Genomic DNA, 17,868 nt, shown 5'->3' with positions numbered 1-17,868 from the left:
AGGGAAACAACAGTCTGCTATCACAAACACATAGGCCATGTCCCCAATGGCACCCTATTCACTAGGGCTCTAGTCAAAATAAGTGCACTATGTAGGAAATAGGATGTCATTTGGGACGTAGGTATAATCACAATCAACTCTGAAATTGCTCTGCGGTGGATTTAAGCCTTTCAGTCCCATGTTGTCATTAGAGCATGGTCGATATCAAGACACATCTAGAATGTCCATCTCCAGATGAAAACATTGACATAATGCAGAGACAACAGTAAACAGGGGGAGACAGATTCAGCTCTAGTTTATAACCTACGTATGGATGAACTGAGGGTGCTGCTATATAGCATAAGGTTCAGCCACATCCACATCTCTCTCTTACTGTCTCGCTCACACACACACACGAGCTTGTATTCAGGTGATAGAGGATAAGCTCCTTCTGATTCAGGCCAGAACACCTCTACCTTATTTCTAGAAACCCTCCATGTGAATGGGCCAGAACACCTCTACCTCACTACTAGAAACCCTCCATGTGATCAGGCCAGAACACCTCTACCTTATTTCTAGAAACCCTCCATGTGAATGGGCCAGAACACCTCTACCTCACTACTAGAAACCCTCCATGTGATCAGGCCAGAACACCTCTACCTCACTACTAGAAACCCTCCATGTGAATGGGCCAGAACACCTCTACCTCACTACTAGAAACCCTCCATGTGATCAGGCCAGAAGACCTCTACCTCACTACTAGAAACCCTCCATGTGAATGGGCCAGAACACCTCTACCTCACTACTAGAAACCCTCCATGTGATCAGGCCAGAAGACCTCTACCTCACTACTAGAAGCCCTCCATGTGAATGGGCCAGAACACCTCTACCTCACTACTAGAAACCCTCCATGTGAATGGGCCAGAACACCTCTACCTCACTACTAGAAACCCTCCATGTGAATGGGCCAGAACACCTCTACCTCACTACTAGAAACCCTCCATGTGATCAGGCCAGAACACCTCTACCTCACTACTAGAAACCCTCCATGTGATCAGGCCAGAACACCTCTACCTCACTGTGCTACTAGAAACCCTCCATGTGATCAGGCCAGAACACCTCTACCTCATTTCTAGAAACCCTCCATGTGATCAGGCCAGAACACCTCTACCTCACTACTAGAAACCCTCCATGTGATCAGGCCAGAACACCTCTACCTCACTACTAGAAACCCTCCATGTGATCAGGCCAGAACACCTCTACCTCACTACTAGAAACCCTCCATGTGATCAGGCCAGAACACCTCTACCTCACTACTAGAAACCCATGCATTGAAAATGGCCCTCTATTCCTTTCATAGTGCATTACTTTGACCAGGGTCTATTGCTCTGGTCACTATAAAGGGAACACCTTGCCACAATGGGACAAGAAGAACAGAGAGAGAACAAGACAAGAAGAGTGTGTGTTTGTGTCAGTTTGGCAGGGGGGAGGAGGCTACCTGTATGTGAGGGACTCTGTGCTGTGGAGATGACACACCCCTTTTCAAACCAGTCTGACTAGATATAAGGCTTCCCCAACCCTTCCTGTTCCTGACTGAGACCTGACCAGTCTTTTCCAGCTCCTCCCTCACCTTTAAGCTTGAATAAATACATATATATATAATCACAATGAAGGTGTTTCTGTCTCAGGGATTCTGGCACCACTGGTGAAAATATCATCTGTCTCTACTGTCCTCTCAATTCTAAACATTCAAACTACAGAAGAGAATCTATTTGCATTCAAAAATGCATTTGTGTCTTATGGCTGTTGGTAAGAGTTAGTCACTGCAAGTGCATACAAGTTTCTCTTGACAAAGTGTAGAGTCAAAGTTGCAAAAAGGTTCGTCTTGTGAGAGAAACAGGGCATGTACCGACAAGATAAGAGGGCGGGCAGAGAATGCTACCTGCAAAATATCGACGTTCTGATTGGCAGATGACAACGTCACTCGTGTTGAAGTCCACTTCGCAGCCAGGAAAGCACTTAGCACAAGTTTTGGTACTCAGCTTAGTGAGCCTTCTACCTGGCCAAGGTCTTGTCCGCGGTCCCTAGCCCACAAAAAACAACGCCGGTAACCGGCGAGGTCGTAACTGTTACTGATCGATGATGGCCTCGCAGAAAGGGATATTTGCTGTCGTTTTACTTTGTCTCGGTGAGTTTACTGATCTTATATAATTTCATAAACGTCTCTATGTTATACAACAAGAGCCACACCCATGTGTTTTTTGGGGGGGAAATGTCTCACCTTAATGTATATGGTATCGGTGTGGCGTCGCCTCACGTGTTCAGCTCATCTTGTTTTGTACAAATTGGTAGAATAGGATGCACTTACGTATGTCAAAAAGCAGAAAGTAAAAGAATGTAATACATTTTGTATTTACTGCCTGGCGTCCAGAGAGAAGAAACCGAGAGCAACATAATTTAAAAAACCTTGAGTCTGTTGATGCACCTGTGCGTTAATCTAAGTAACATAATAAAACAATCCCCATCAAAATCCTCCATTTAAACTAGAGATATCAGTTTTCTTACAATGAACGACCACTATGGAAAGGGGAGACTCACTAACACGATGGTATTCTCTGTTTTGGACTATTTATTTTACCTTTATTTAAACTAGGCAAGTCAGTTAAGAACAAATTATTATTTACAATGACGGCCTACACCGGCCAAACCCGGACGACACTTGGCCAATTGTGCTCCGCCCTATGGGACTCCCCATCACAGCCGGTTGTGATACAGCCCAGGATCGAACCCGGGTCTGTAGTGACGCCTCTAGCACTGCAATGCAGTGCCTTAGAATGCTGCGCCACTCAGTCCCAGGGCTAGTCTGAAGGTAACCCATACAAACCAATGGAGGCAGTTTTGCTCCAACAAATATATTAACAAAAAAATCTACAATATGGAAATATTGCTTTCTTATCTCCTAGGTATAAGACAGACACTTCAAAATCTTATTCCTTTATGATTTATTTTTGGACTGTCTTTTTTTTGCCATTTATGAATGCTATTCAATGCGTTTCTATGGGCTATAGTAGTAAAGGCCAAATTCAATATTTTATCAAATATATGTATTTTATTTTAGGGGTCCTAAAATTCTAAAACCAATAGCTAAATGATCCATGGTATGACCATATTAAAACAATTCCATATGTTAACTTAGTACCCTAACCCTAGTAGCTAACCCTAACCACTTGGTGTTAATGCCTAACCTTAACAATTTGGAGTTAATTCCTGAAGTTAACCCTAACCTTAAATTCAGAGTTAATGCCTAAACTTAACCTTAAACACTTAGAAATTTGACATTTGAGAAACATGGATGCAGCTCTAATTCTGATGTGAGAGATGGTAGTTAGAGAGTGCTGGATGACACAGGCAGGAGAGGTGCCCAACCCTAAACACTTTGCATTCCCACTGGAGGACAACAGGGACCTATAAGTGTCCATACGTATCAATGTGAAAACAAATGCTTTTTATTTTTCAAGTCATGTAAATCTTTCTATAATATTTCTATAATAGTGTATGTCGGTGTGGTTAGAATGTCCACCCTGAGATTGGAAGATTGGGAGTTTGATATCTGGCTGAGTCGTCCCAAAGACTGTAATGGGAGCATTGGGGTGATTAGGGGTAAGGCCCTGCGATAGGCAAGTCTCCTGTCCAAGGGGTGTACTTGTACGTCAAGCTGCCTCATGGAAACAGTTCTGTCTTGCACAAGCCAAGGTTCTGTGCAAGGCTTCTCACTCCCTTACTGTAAGTGGGTGGAACCCATCCTTTAGTTTCTAAAGCCCTGTCATAATGGAGGACAACACAATAAGACTCTCGGTGCTATGACATTACCTGTGTGGGTTTATATTGCTGCAGTTTGAGGCTTTCCTCTGTACTCCAGCACACCCTTATCTAAGATGACTGCTAAACCTAGATTCCAGAATTCCATTCATCCACATACCCTGGCTGCAATTCGAGTGCCATCTCACCTACTTCACTGTTATAGATTTAATGTGTACTATCTCATAAACCTTACGCCCATGTGTTTTAAATACTCTAGCAAAGTTTAAATGCGCCCACCAGAAGGCAATGCTATTCGACGTAATTCCTGCCCTAGAGTGGAAATGCTTGTCTAAGTTCCACCTCCGAAGAATGACGCAGGCAATTTATACGTATTTGTGAATTGGGTAAAGAAGGTTGTGGTGAAACAAATGGGGAACTGGGAGCTGTCAGTGTAGCTAGCATGCTAACCTTATCAAGCTAGCTAATGTTATGTTGCTGTATTATTTAAAAAATTAAAAAATACAACACCGTATTCAAAAAGATTAACAGCTGGCTAGCCTGGTTCTGGAGCTGGATATGTCATAAGCATTTAGGGAAAACTTCACCACAGATTGAAACCAGTATCTTTGACTTCGTTATCTGTTGTTCTCTCCAAAGTGTTGGCATCTTACATAAGAGACATGAGTTTTTCTACATTGTAATGAACATGGTGCAACCTTGTGTTGGCAGGCTTCGGCTGCAGTACAGCAAAGCCAAGTCGGCCCGTGCTTATGGTTCTGCAGGGGAAGTGAAGTGATGTGCATCATGAAGTCATTTGAGACAGGCTACAATGACATGTAACGACAAAATGGATAAACCTGTTTCTTTAATTATCTTTTGCTAGTGCATGTTCAATGTAGCAATAAGGTACGAGGAGGTGTGTTATATGCCCAACTCCACGTTGTTTTGTGCCTGGACACAGCCCTTAGCCGTGGTATATTGGCCATATACCACAAACCCCGAGATGCCTTATTGCTATTATAAACTGGTTACAGTACCAACGTAATTAGAGAAGTAAAAATACATGTTTCAGCATTCAGGGCTGGAACCATCCAGTTTATAATATAGGGCAGACGCTTGTGGGTTCTAGCTGCACCAATCAGAGCAGTGAAGCGTGTAGTCGTGAAGCACTTTAGTGGTCAAAACCATTCATGCAATTATATCATTTATAAAATGGTCAGTTTCTATCTCTCTCTCACTATAATATATACTATTTTATTACTGAACATTTTCTGGAAAAAAACTAGTTCCCCCTGTTTTAATTTGCTCCATGGCTCAGGTGGCCAAGTGTCTGCTACGGAGAAAAGCTGGTTGGCTCCGCTCTGTCGCGACTCGCCAAGAGGAAGAACTTTACAGGAGTTTCTGATTAAAATACAATGCATGCTGGGGGGTGGTAACATTGAAATAAAACCCAGCGCTGAAAATAAATGTAAACTGAAAAGTTTTAGCACGTCCTGTCCTATGGGGAAACACAGGGCTGACATGGAACATATCCAAAGTCCCCACTTCGGATTTCCCACTTCAAGCCCAAATTATATCATATTTTGAATAAAACAATGACTTGTTGAATTGTTGTGCAACATCATGGGCATCGTCTTTCAGTTGAAAAAAATAATTCCGCTCTTGTGGTACTTCAAGGTTTCCTCTCCTTCAAGTTGGTGGCAGCTCATTTGCCGTTAGTTTTAGTGTTACAAAGCACTTCATTTTAAGTGTTCACCTCCTACAGCTCTATACGTCAGTGTCTGTAAAACCTGTTTGTCCTCCTGTTTGTCTCTCTCTGTCCCAGTCGTGTCCATGACTCTAGCTTTACAGGTGTCCATCCCTGAGCCGTCCTATGAGTTCGCCAGGGGAGACAACATCACTATACCATGCAGCTTCAAACCCAAGAACCCAATCAACAATCTGGTCATCATATCCTGGTTGACTGAAGCAGACAAACCCGGAGAGCCAGAGGTAATAAACTGACCAGAAACCCCTCTGATCAGCCCTGACTTACATTCAGTGGGTTTAAACTATTGATTCCCTTGATAAAAAGGAGCAATAATTGGGACATTTTTATACTACAGTTGCGCAGAGAAAGTGATTTGATTTAACAAGTAATTCATTTTTTTTTCTCACGAAGTTAGGGGTCAAAATTGACACCCCTAAAGATTGTTATAAATATAGTAGTAAAACGTGTTTTTGGGTCCCGTATTCCGTACGGACATAATGACTACCTCTAGTTTGTTGGATGCATTTGCAGTTTGTTTTTCAGATTATTTTGTGCCCAATCGAAATTAATGGTAAATAATGTATCGTGTCATTTTGGAGTCACTTTTATTGTAAAATAAGAATAGAAAATGTTTCTGAACACATCTACATTAATGTGGATGCTTCCATGATTATGCATGAATCGTGAATAATGATGGTTGAGAAAGTTAGAGGATCAAAGATCATACCCCCAAGACAGCCTAAACTCTCACCATTACCAATAACAGGGGAGGTTAGCATACCCCCAAGACAGCCTAAACTCTCACCATTACCAATAACAGGGGAGGTTAGCATACCCCCAAGACAGCCTAAACTCTCACCATTACCAATAACAGGGGAGGTTAGCATACCCCCAAGACAGCCTAAACTCTCACCATTACCGATAACAGGGGAGGTTAGCATACCCCCAAGACAGCCTAAACTCTCACCATTACCAATAACAGGGGAGGTTAGCATACCCCCAAGACATACTAAACTCTCACCATTACCAATAACAGGGGAGGTTAGCATACCCCCAAGACAGCCTAAACTCTCACCATTACCAATAACAGGGGAGGTTAGCATACCCCCAAGACATACTAAACTCTCACCAATAACAGGGGAGGTTAGCATACCCCCAAGACATACTAAACTCTCACCATTACCAATAACAGGGGAGGTTAGCATACCCCCAAGACATACTAAACTCTCACCATTACCAATAACAGGGGAGGTTAGCATACCCCCAAGACAGCCTAAACTCTCACCATTACCAATAACAGGGGAGGTTAGCATACCCCCAAGACAGCCTAAACTCTCACCATTACCAATAACAGGGGAGGTTAGCATTGGTGTTTACAGGTGTTGTTGTTGACATTGTTTCCAGGAGTCCATCCTTACCTTCTACTCTACTGATGAACTGGACATCAGTGACAGGTATGAAGGAAGAGTTTCCCTGGAGCAGGACATGGCTAAAGGAGTAGCCAACCTGAAGCTCTCCTCCATCGGTCTCCAGGACAACCGACTATTCGAGTGTCGGGTCTCCATCCCCAAGGATGACAAGGGTCAGCTGGCTGACACCACCCGTCTGGTGGTCCTGGGTAAAAAAACAAAGACTCCCATAGAATATCACATAATAAACCGTAGAATTTAGCTTCATTCCGCTTTATTCCTTAATAAACCTTAGAAATCCGTAAAGTGTCGATGATTACTGTTTAACTTAACATTGCAAAAATATTGTGTACACAGTGGCTCCCTCTGTACCTATCTGTAAGATCGATGGGAGGGCAGAGTACTTCCAGAACATCAGTCTCACCTGTCTGTCTGAAGAGGGCTCTCCTCTTCCTACCTACAAGTGGCAGGGCTACGACGTCAAAAACATGCCCAGAGCACCTGCACCCAGGACAACGGACAGTATGTAGTGTCTGTGTGTGCTTGTTAATCTTCAGTTGATATGACCTTGACTCCTGACCTAACAGGTTGTTTCCGCCTCTTCCAGAGGATGGTGTCCTGTCTCTCTTCAACCTCACCATGGAATCCTCAGGATACTACGTCTGTACCTCCACTAATAAGATCCGCAGTGCCAAATGCAACCTGACGCTGTCCGTCATGCCACGTGAGTGCACAACACGAGACTGTGTTAGCCTGCTGAGCTAAAGCTTAGGCATTGTCTCTGGGAGCTAACACAAATGTTCAGATCTGAGGCAATGTAACCATCACATGAGGATGGTCCTGTAACAGGATACACATAGACACATTTTATCAATAGACATTCCTCTCATCCTCCCCTCTCCTCTCATGCTCTTCCTCTCATGCTCTTCCTCTCCTCTCATCCTCCCCTCTCCTCTCATGCTCTTCCTCCTCTCCTCTCATGCTCTTCCTCTCCTCTCATGCTCTTCCTCTCCTCTCATGCTCTTCCTCTCCTCTCATGCTCTTCCTCTCCTCTCATGCTCCTCCTCTCCTCTCATGCTCCTCCTCGATGCTCCTCCACGCCGCTCCGCCTCACATCTCCTCTTCTCTCCTCCTCTTCACTCCTCCTCTCCTCCTCTTCACTTCTCCTCTCCTCCTCTTCACTTCTCACCGCCTCCTCGCCTTGCCTCCTCTTCGCCTCGCTTTTTCTCGCCTCGCTTCTCCTCTCCACTTCACATATCCTCTCATGCTCACCTCTCCTCTTCTTCTCACCAACTCAACTCACCTCTCCTCTTCTCCTTCTCACCTCTCTTCCTCACCTCACCTCTTTTCCTCTCCTTACCTCTTCACCTCTCCTCTCTCTCCTGTAGCGTCTATGACCTTGGGTTCAACAGCAGGTATCATTGGAGGCGTTGTGGTTGGTGTTCTGGTGCTGCTCATCATCCTCATCTACTGCTGCTGCTGCAGAAAGAAGAAGGACAAAGCAGAGGAGTACGCTATGGGGTATGTATGGTCCGACACACACACACACACACACACACCATGAGAGCTGAGATGGTGAAAACAGACAATGTGCTGAGTCTCCTGTCCACTGATATGTCCTCAGGGTTCCAGAGGGGGAGGAGTTCCACGACGACAAACCCGTGGTGAACGGCGAGGTTCGCCAGACACGCAGCGAGGAAGGTGACGATGAAGACCACCCACCAAAGATTGTGGACCGCCGCGACCAGTACAAGGAACGCAGTGAGAAGGAGTACGATGACCACCCACCCAAGATCGTGGACCGTCGCGACCAGTACAAGGAACGCAGTGAGAAGGAGTACGATGACCGCCGCAGCGACTACGATGACCGCCGCAGCGACTACGATGACCGCCGCAGCGACTACGGTGACCGCCGCAGCGACTACGGTGACCGCCGCAGCGACTCCGGTGACCGCCGCGAGCGCTATGATGACCGCAGGAACCAGGACGACCGCTACTCTGACCGGTACGATCGTGATCGTGTTTACGATGAACGCAGCGACGGCGGACGGTACAGTGATCGTTATGATGAGCCCTACGATGATCGTGACAGACCTCCCGGTGTACCGGCCAATAAACCTGCTAAGCCTTCTAACAAATAGAATAGATTAGAACCACTTAATGTTTCCCGCAACTTGTTTTTGGAGTGGTTTAAAATATAAATAAATATTATAAACATAGTAGCTGCTGTAGGTCAGGCTTCACAAAGGGCCTAGCTACTAGGCTGAACTTGGTTCCATAAATAACATGACGACAGTAACAAAGTAAAAGCCTATAGATCAGGGATCATCAAACAGATTCAGTCGCCGGATGGTGTTTCTCCTTCAGCATAAGTTCAGGGGCCCGGAAACATAATTATAAATCATTTGTAGACGGCAAATTGACTGCAAGAAGCCGAAACGGATGTAATATTTGACAAATATATAATCATTTAGAACCTTGCTTACATTTTGTATACCATCACATATATATCGCTCTTATGTGAGGGAATACTTGAACAGATTTCCAAAATTAAAATCACTTGGAGCTGATTTCCTGGTGTTTGTACAGTCTTATGTTCAACAACAGCAATTCTACAAAAAAAAATATATATATAATATTTTTTTTGGTTCATAAATCTTGGGGGGCCAAATAAAAGGGTCTGTCAGTTGGGGAACCCTGCTAGAGACCATGCCGACTAGAGGAGTAGCGGCATTGTATCACTGTTATCTATGTAAAGGCCTTCTATGTGGAGTACAGCCTATGATTGAAGGAAGGGCGGCCTCAATTCAGTTCAGTAGTCAGGAAGCGAATTGGAATGCTGATTCAAGATTTGAAAAGTGCTATCTAGTATTTTCAATTAGGATTTTTCAAAAAAAAAATATTCTTGAATCTGAATTTAAATTAGCTTTCTGTTACAAGCTGCCATTGCCTGAATAAGACTGTGTATGAATTCTCAGTGCCGCTTATTGGATAATGCATTTTTCCTCCTGCCTTGTCTACTGTTGGTGTGACAGAAGAGCTTTTCACGTCCGTCTCAGGTCTTGGCTGTTCGAGAACCACACGCTTTTTGGTGACGGTTAATTAGTTTTTATCAACTGTAGATTGCTAATACCCTCTAATATGAAACGCTGGGGTTACATTTAATATCGACGCTAATGCCCTCTCATAAATGAATAAAGTTAACCTTTTTAATAGTTGTTTTCATTACTTAGAAGTACTGTGTTTTGTACATCTATTTAGCGTCATGATGCTTGTTAATACAGTGTTTCAGCTGTGAGCAGTGTAGTGCCAGGTGTCTCAGGTGAGTCTTCATTAACATATTCAAACCATGACTTGTTTTTGGAGTGAGTGAGTCAATCAGGCCTTTTGAAAGAGAACCTAGAGCCCCATTTTTAAGAACAGAGAAACTAGTTTCCCTCTGTGGCATGTGCCTGTCGTTTCACTTCCTCATTATAGCCTGAGGCCAGACAACAGACTCACTAAACTAGAAGTGGTTTTATTGGGTTCAGACCTATTAAATGGGTCTGTCTGAGTGAGGAGTTTTTATCTAAGGAAGAGAAGATAATCTTGCCTTTAATCTTTGCCAAAAATGTCTAACCTTTGTTTTGTTTTTATTCATTTGAAATGTACAGGGACAATTTAACTAGTTAAAACATCAAATGTTTGAAGTTTTGGTTAGATGTGATGGTACAATTATAAACTGTAAATAAAATGTATCATGTTTCTAATCTGTGTACAAATGTTTTCATTGGGATTACAGTGAATTTACATTAAAGCCAAATGTATCTATTAAGCGGCCACAATGTGTGTGGTTTCAGTGCAGTCTCTCTCCTCTCTGGAAAAATGAATGTACAGAACTTAAAGAAACGACAGAGGGCAGCAATGCCACTTGACTAATTTGTCTTTGTTGTGGGACTGTTCACTATTGCCTAGTTTCGATTAGCCTACTGTGGTACCGTTGATTCGTTTATGAAAGTGGTGGAACGAATTACTCATTGTTGAATTCCCAATGTGTTTATCACTATGCGTTCAACCATGTAAAAGCACAACAACATTTCAATGGAAAAAACTGTCTGGTGTTTGGTCTAGTTGTCATCTACATGTGTTATCACTGTGCTTTCAACCAGTTTAAAAGCACAACAAAGTTCAAATGGGAATACAATGTTATATCTATTTATACAATTTAATTTGTTATCACTGCGCTTCATCTAATAACACAACCGAATGACCTGTATTACAGTTGAGATGACATCAAAAGCACATAATGCAAGTGATCAATGCTGTCTGAGATTCTGCACAGATTATTATAGCAGTTGTGAAGATCTCTCCAAACATCTCCTGTGTCGTTTGCATGCATCTTGAACACGTGTTGGTATTCCGCCTACAATCAGGCTAAGGGCCTGTCCAGTCCCTAGCCTATGAAAGAAATACTCTGGGTACAGGATTACATTTAAACAAAGTTGATTCAACCAGTTTGTGTCCAGTGGGCTGCCTTTATTCTCCATTCCCTGTCTTTCCCCCATCGTCTAAGAGGCATTGTTAAATGAAAATATAATATTCAATTGATTTCTAATAAAACACAATTTTATATCCACCCTACTAAGATACTAGGTGTCGTTCTTGAATTTAGGTGTTTGGAAAAATGTAGCTGTATTTTTGTGTTTTTATTTAAATGTATTTGGGTACATCTATTCTAAATCAACTAATGGTAGCTTAAATGTCTTTTCATAGTTTTTACCAGTATGATGACATTGTTCCACCAGTAGGGGCAGCAACACCAATGATGTAAACAACAATGAGACATTGGCCACAAATGCTGAAATCTATAGTCATCAATCCTTTAAAAAAGTATTTACTGAAGTGATATTAGTGAAATGATTAGTCATTAAGCTCACAATGTTACTTAGTGTTATTCAAATTGACCAACACCAAGTAACGCTGGATTCAGACACAACACATGATCAATGGAATCCTCAAATCTATGACATAATAAAAGGACGTGTTTAGCTCATCTGTTCATTAATATAGACCCCTCCCCCGACAATAGACTCCTCCCCCGATACCAGACTCCTCCCCCGATAGCAGACTCCTCCCCCGATAATATAGACCCCTCCCCCGATAACAGACTCCTCCCCCGATAATATAGACTCCTCCCCCGATATCAGACCCCTTCCCGATAACAGACTCCTCCCCCGATAACAATAACAGACTCCTCCCCCGATAATATAGACCCCTTCCCGATACCAGACTCCTCCCCGGATAATATAGACCCCTTCCCGATACCAGACTCCTCCCCGGATAATATAGACCCCTTCCCGATACCAGACTCCTCCCCGGATAATATAGACCCCTTCCCGATACCAGACTCCTCCCCGGATAATATAGACCCCTTCCCGATACCAGACTCCTCCCCGGATAATATAGACCCCTTCCCGATACCAGACTCCTCCCCGGATAATATAGACCCCTTCCCGATACCAGACTCCTCCCCGGATAATATAGACCCCTTCCCGATACCAGACTCCTCCCCGGATAATATAGACTCCTCCCCCGATAACAGACTCCTCCCCTGATAACAGTTTTCCACCGGAGCTCAAGGTCCTTGTATATCTTTGTAATCAGTGATTTTCAAGGCGCTAACAGCAATGACATAAAATTGAGGGACACACATTATACTAGTAATAATATAATTTGTTTTTATTGATGTAGGCAATATATGACATCATTTTGTTTCAATGTCTAGCATTCAAAATGATAGATATCTCTAAATCGCCAAAACATGTCACTGCACCGCTACACATAACCAGTAGGACAAGCCAACCTGCAGTAGTTTCTACAATGCATACAAAAATATGTTTTGTAGTATAAATGACTTATATATGTTTTCTTATTAAATAACAGTAAAAAACGAAAAATGTATTACTTGTCATGTTTTTCTCATTTTAAAGTGCTTTTACATGATGCTAAAGTCAAGGATCAGAATTTATCACCGCAATTCAAGAATGACCCATATAGACACAGTCCCATTGGCCACAACATGTAAAGATGCTTGAGTCACTTTTAAATGAACGCCCCCCCTTGTCCTCAAAAGGACCAAACCGCGCATGCACCACCCATTTCTCAAACGGTATAGTCCCGTTATACTCGGTCAGAGCCAGGACCTGTACAATCCCGTTATACTCGGTTAGAGCCAGGACCTGTACCTGTACAGGAGCGTTACAATCCCGTTATACTCCGGAAGAGCCAGGACCTGTACAATCCCGTTATACTCGGTTAGAGCTAGGAGCGTTACAATCCCGTTATACACGGGTAGAGCTAGGAGCGTTACAATCCCGTTATACTCGGGTAGAGCGAGGCGCTCCGAATAGCGGTTTGAGGAATGAGGCGGAAAAGGCGAGGAGAACATGTACACAGGATTTCTCTAAACGCAAATGCTTTGATATGGAAGATGTGTTTGCTGCTGAGATGGTGGATTCCTGTACTATTTCTGACAGGTAGGTGATGAAGATGTATATAACTTTTACTGACTAACTAGCCAACCTAGCAGTGTAACAGGTTAAGCAACTTTATTATGTTGAGTTTTCTCCTCACCTCTTTTACTTTTAAGATGTTTGTGTTCTCGTCTCGAACCTGATTTCCAACAGAAAAAAAATCCGGTTGATGTTTTTTTCCGTGTTTTTTGAACAGCAACTTTTTTTTCAGGATTTACAAAAGGAAAACATTTCAGGAAATAACGATACATTGTAGCCTTCAAAGAAAAAAACGAAATTTACTTTCAAGTTACAGTCACGTAGGCCTATAGTACAAGACTTGTGTAGCCCGTAAACGACACAAAGTGACGGATTTGGAATGTAGACTATCCTGCCGTTTGATTTCAACATCACGAGGGATAGAAGCGTGAGCTTTGTTGTGTGACTTGGTGCAGCGCAATGAAGGTAGCACTGGTCTGGCGGCTGTAGACAGTCTTCTTGTTTGTTCCATGGTACTCAACCAAGTGTGAATAATGTGAAGGGAAGTTTATAGGTCACGGATTAGGAAGGGCTGACTTCAATCAGTGTACAATATCGTACATTGGAGTTGTAATATCCATTAATGAATTAATAAAATAATTACAGGTACGTTTGAAAAAATTGTGTATTACAGATAGGGAATAATATTTTGCAATCGTTTAGTTTTTAGAAAGTATAAACCTATAGATTCTATCCCTGAGTTCAAGTTGTCTAATGTAGGCTACAATACTCCTTTTTGATTATGTAGTTATATAGAGAAGTGTAGATTTGTAGATTTCTCCAGCTCTGTGTTTAAAATGTCCTCTTAGGTAGCAGGAGCTGTTTGAGGGACACCATATGTCCTTAGTCTAGCAGCAGGTGTTTGAGGGACACCACAGGTCCTTAGTCTAGCAGCAGGTGTTTGAGGGACACCACAGGTCCTTAGACTAGCAGAAGGTGTTTGAGGGACACCATATGTCCTTAGTCTAGCAGCAGGTGTTTGTGAGGGACACCACAGGTCCTTAGACTAGCAGCAGGTGTGTGAGGGACACCATATGTCCTTAGTCTAGCAGCAGGTGTTTGAGGGACACCATATGTCCTTAGTCTAGCAGCAGGTGTTTGTGAGGGACACCATATGTCCTTAGTCTAGCAGTAGGTGTTTGAGGGACACCATATATCCTTAGTCTAGCAGTAGGTGTTTGAGGGACACCACATGTCCTTAGTCTAGCAGTAGGTGTTTGAGGGACACCACATGTCCTTAGTCTAGCAGTAGGTGTTTGAGGGACACCATATGTCCTTAGTCTAGCAGTAGGTGTTTGAGGGACACCATATGTCCTTAGTCTAGCAGTAGGTGTTTGAGGGACACCACATGTCCTTAGACTAGCAGCAGGTGTTTGAGGGACACCATATGTCCTTAGACTAGCAGCAGGTGTTTGAGGGACACCATATGTCCTTAGACTAGCAGCAGGTGTTTGAGGGACACCATATGTCTTTAGTCTAGCAGTAGGTGTTTGAGGGACACCATATGTCCTTAGACTAGCAGCAGGTGTTTGAGGGACACCATATGTCCTTAGACTAGCAGCAGGTGTTTGAGGGACACCACAGGTCCTTAGACTAGCAGCAGGTGTTTGAGGGACACCACATGTCCTTAGTCTAGCAGTAGGTGTTTGAGGGACACCATATGTCCTTAGTCTAGCAGTAGGTGTTTGAGGGACACCATATGTCCTTAGTCTAGCAGTAGGTGTTTGAGGGACACCACATGTCCTTAGACTAGCAGCAGGTGTTTGAGGGACACCATATGTCCTTAGACTAGCAGCAGGTGTTTGAGGGACACCATATGTCCTTAGACTAGCAGCAGGTGTTTGAGGGACACCATATGTCTTTAGTCTAGCAGTAGGTGTTTGAGGGACACCATATGTCCTTAGACTAGCAGCAGGTGTTTGAGGGACACCATATGTCCTTAGACTAGCAGCAGGTGTTTGAGGGACACCACATGTCCTTAGACTAGCAGCAGGTGTTTGAGGGACACCATATGTCCTTAGACTAGCAGCAGGTGTTTGAGGGACACCATATGTCCTTAGACTAGCAGCAGGTGTTTGAGGGACACCATATGTCTTTAGTCTAGCAGTAGGTGTTTGAGGGACACCATATGTCCTTAGACTAGCAGCAGGTGTTTGAGGGACACCATATGTCCTTAGACTAGCAGCAGGTGTTTGAGGGACACCACAGGTCCTTAGACTAGCAGCAGGTGTTTGAGGGACACCACAGGCCCTTAGACTAGCAGTAGGTGTTTGAGGGACACCATATGTCCTTAGACTAGCAGCAGGTGTTTGTGAGGGACACCATAGGTCCTTAGTCTAGCAGCAGGTGTTTGAGGGACACCACAGGTCGTTAGACTAGCAGCAGGTGTTTGTGAGGGACACCATAGGTCCTTAGTCTAGCAGCAGGTGTTTGAGGGACACCACAGGTCGTTAGACTAGCAGCAGGTGTTTGTGAGGGACACCATATGTCCTTAGTCTAGCAGCAGGTGTTTGAGGGACACCACAGGTCGTTAGACTAGCAGCAGGTGTTTGTGAGGGACACCATATGTCCTTAGACTAGCAGTAGGTGTTTGAGGGACACCATATGTCCTTAGACTAGCAGCAGGTGTTTGTGAGGGACACCATAGGTCCTTAGTCTAGCAGCAGGTGTTTGAGGGACACCACAGGTCGTTAGACTAGCAGCAGGTGTTTGTGAGGGACACCATAGGTCCTTAGTCTAGCAGCAGGTGTTTGTGAGGGACACCATAGGTCCTTAGACTAGCAGCAGGTGTTTGAGGGACACCATATGTCCTTAGACTAGCAGCAGGTGTTTGATAGTCACCATAGGTCCTTAGTCTAGCAGCAGGTGTTTGAGGGACACCATAGGTCCTTAGACTAGCAGCAGGTGTTTGAGGGACACCATATGTCCTTAGACTAGCAGCAGGTGTTTGTGAGGGACACCATAGGTCCTTAGACTAGCAGCAGGTGTTTGAGGAACACCATAAGTCCTTAGACTAGCAGCAGGTGTTTGAGGGACACCATAGGTCCTTAGACTAGCAGTAGGTGTTTGAGGGTCACCATAAGTCCTTAGACTAGCAGCAGGTGTTTGAGGGACACCACAGGTCCTTATACTAGCAGCAGGTGTTTGAGGGACACTATATGTCCTTAGACTAGCATTAGGTGTTTGTGAGGGACACCATAGGTCCTTAGACTAGAAGCAGGGGTTTGAGGGACACCATATGTCCTTAGACTAGCAGCAGGTGTTTGAGAGTCACCATAGGTCCTTAGACTAGCAGCAGGTGTTTGAGGGACACCACAGGTCCTTAGACTAGCAGCAGGTGTTTGAGGAACACCATAAGTCCTTAGACTAGCAGCAGGTGTTTGAGGGACACCACTGGTCCTTAGACTAGCAGCAGGTGTTTGAGGGACACCATATGTCCTTAGACTAGCAGTAGGTGTTTGAGGGTCTCCATAGGTCCTTAGACTAGCAGCAGGTGTTTGAGGGACACCACAGGTCCTTAGTCTAGCAGCAGGTGTTTGAGGGACACCACGGGTCGTTAGACTAGCAGCAGGTGTTTGTGAGGGACACCATATGTCCTTAGACTAGCAGCAAGTGTTTGAGGGACACCACAGGTCCTTAGACTAGCAGCAGGTGTTTGAGGGACACCATAGGTCCTTAGACTAGCAGCAGGTGTTTGTGAGGGACACCACAGGTCCTTAGACTAGCAGCAGGTGTTTGTGAGGGACACCATATGTCCTTAGACTAGCAGCAGGTGTTTGAGGGACACCACAGGTCCTTAGACTAGCAGCAGGTGTTTGAGGGACACCATAGGTCCTTAGACTAGCAGCAGGTGTTTGAGGGACACCACAGGTCCTTAGACTAGCAGCAGGTGTTTGAGGGACACCACAGGTCCTTAGACTAGCAGCAGGTGTTTGAGGGACACCACAGGTCCTTAGACTAGCAGCAGGTGTTTGAGGGACACCATAGGTCCTTAGACTAGCAGCAGGTGTTTGAGGGACACCACAGGTCCTTAGACTAGCAGCAGGTGTTTGAGGGACACCACAGGTCCTTAGACTAGCAGCAGGTGTTTGAGGGACACCATAGGTCTTTAGTCTAGCAGCAGGTGTTTGAGGGACACCACAGGTCCTTAGTCTAGCAGCAGGTGTTTGAGGGACACCACAGGTCCTTAGACTAGCAGCAGGTGTTTGAGGGACACCACAGGTCCTTAGTCTAGCAGCAGGTGTGTGAGGGAGACCACAGGTCCTTAGACTAGCAGCAGGTGTTTGAGGGACACCACAGGGAAAAGGGCCTTATTTTCTAATGCTCTATGTGCAACTTTCAAACTACAAACAGCATAAGGAACAGGTCTGAAGTGGACTTCTGCTCGCTGCCTCTCCTC

At 44.3% G+C, this 17,868-nt stretch overlaps 2 protein-coding genes across 2 annotated transcripts in view; both read left to right on the top strand.

Moving 5' to 3' along the window:
* The first annotated feature begins 2,026 nt into the window (after positions 1-2,026).
* Positions 2,027-11,503, top strand: LOC120050533 (cell surface A33 antigen-like). The gene is made up of 7 exons (XM_038997120.1): positions 2,027-2,167; positions 5,606-5,772; positions 6,935-7,148; positions 7,297-7,461; positions 7,547-7,663; positions 8,328-8,460; positions 8,564-11,503. Exons 1-7 carry the CDS (start codon positions 2,119-2,121, stop codon positions 9,078-9,080), a joined length of 1,362 nt encoding a protein of 453 aa, XP_038853048.1. The 5' UTR covers positions 2,027-2,118; the 3' UTR covers positions 9,081-11,503.
* Positions 11,504-13,098: 1,595 nt separating this feature from the next.
* Positions 13,099-17,868, top strand: part of LOC120051454 (immunoglobulin-like domain-containing receptor 2) — a 60,563-nt gene continuing 55,793 nt past the window's right edge. Inside the window, exon 1 of the mRNA XM_038998317.1 lies at positions 13,099-13,454. Coding sequence (XP_038854245.1) covers positions 13,340-13,454 — 115 coding nt within the window. The 5' untranslated portion in view covers positions 13,099-13,339. The remainder of the gene's footprint in view (positions 13,455-17,868) is intronic.

Source organism: Salvelinus namaycush, chromosome 7, assembly GCF_016432855.1.
Source record: "Salvelinus namaycush isolate Seneca chromosome 7, SaNama_1.0, whole genome shotgun sequence".
Taxonomy (NCBI): domain Eukaryota; kingdom Metazoa; phylum Chordata; class Actinopteri; order Salmoniformes; family Salmonidae; genus Salvelinus; species Salvelinus namaycush.
The sequence above is the reverse complement of the archived record's forward strand: the minus strand, read 5'-3'. Positions and strand labels throughout refer to the sequence as shown.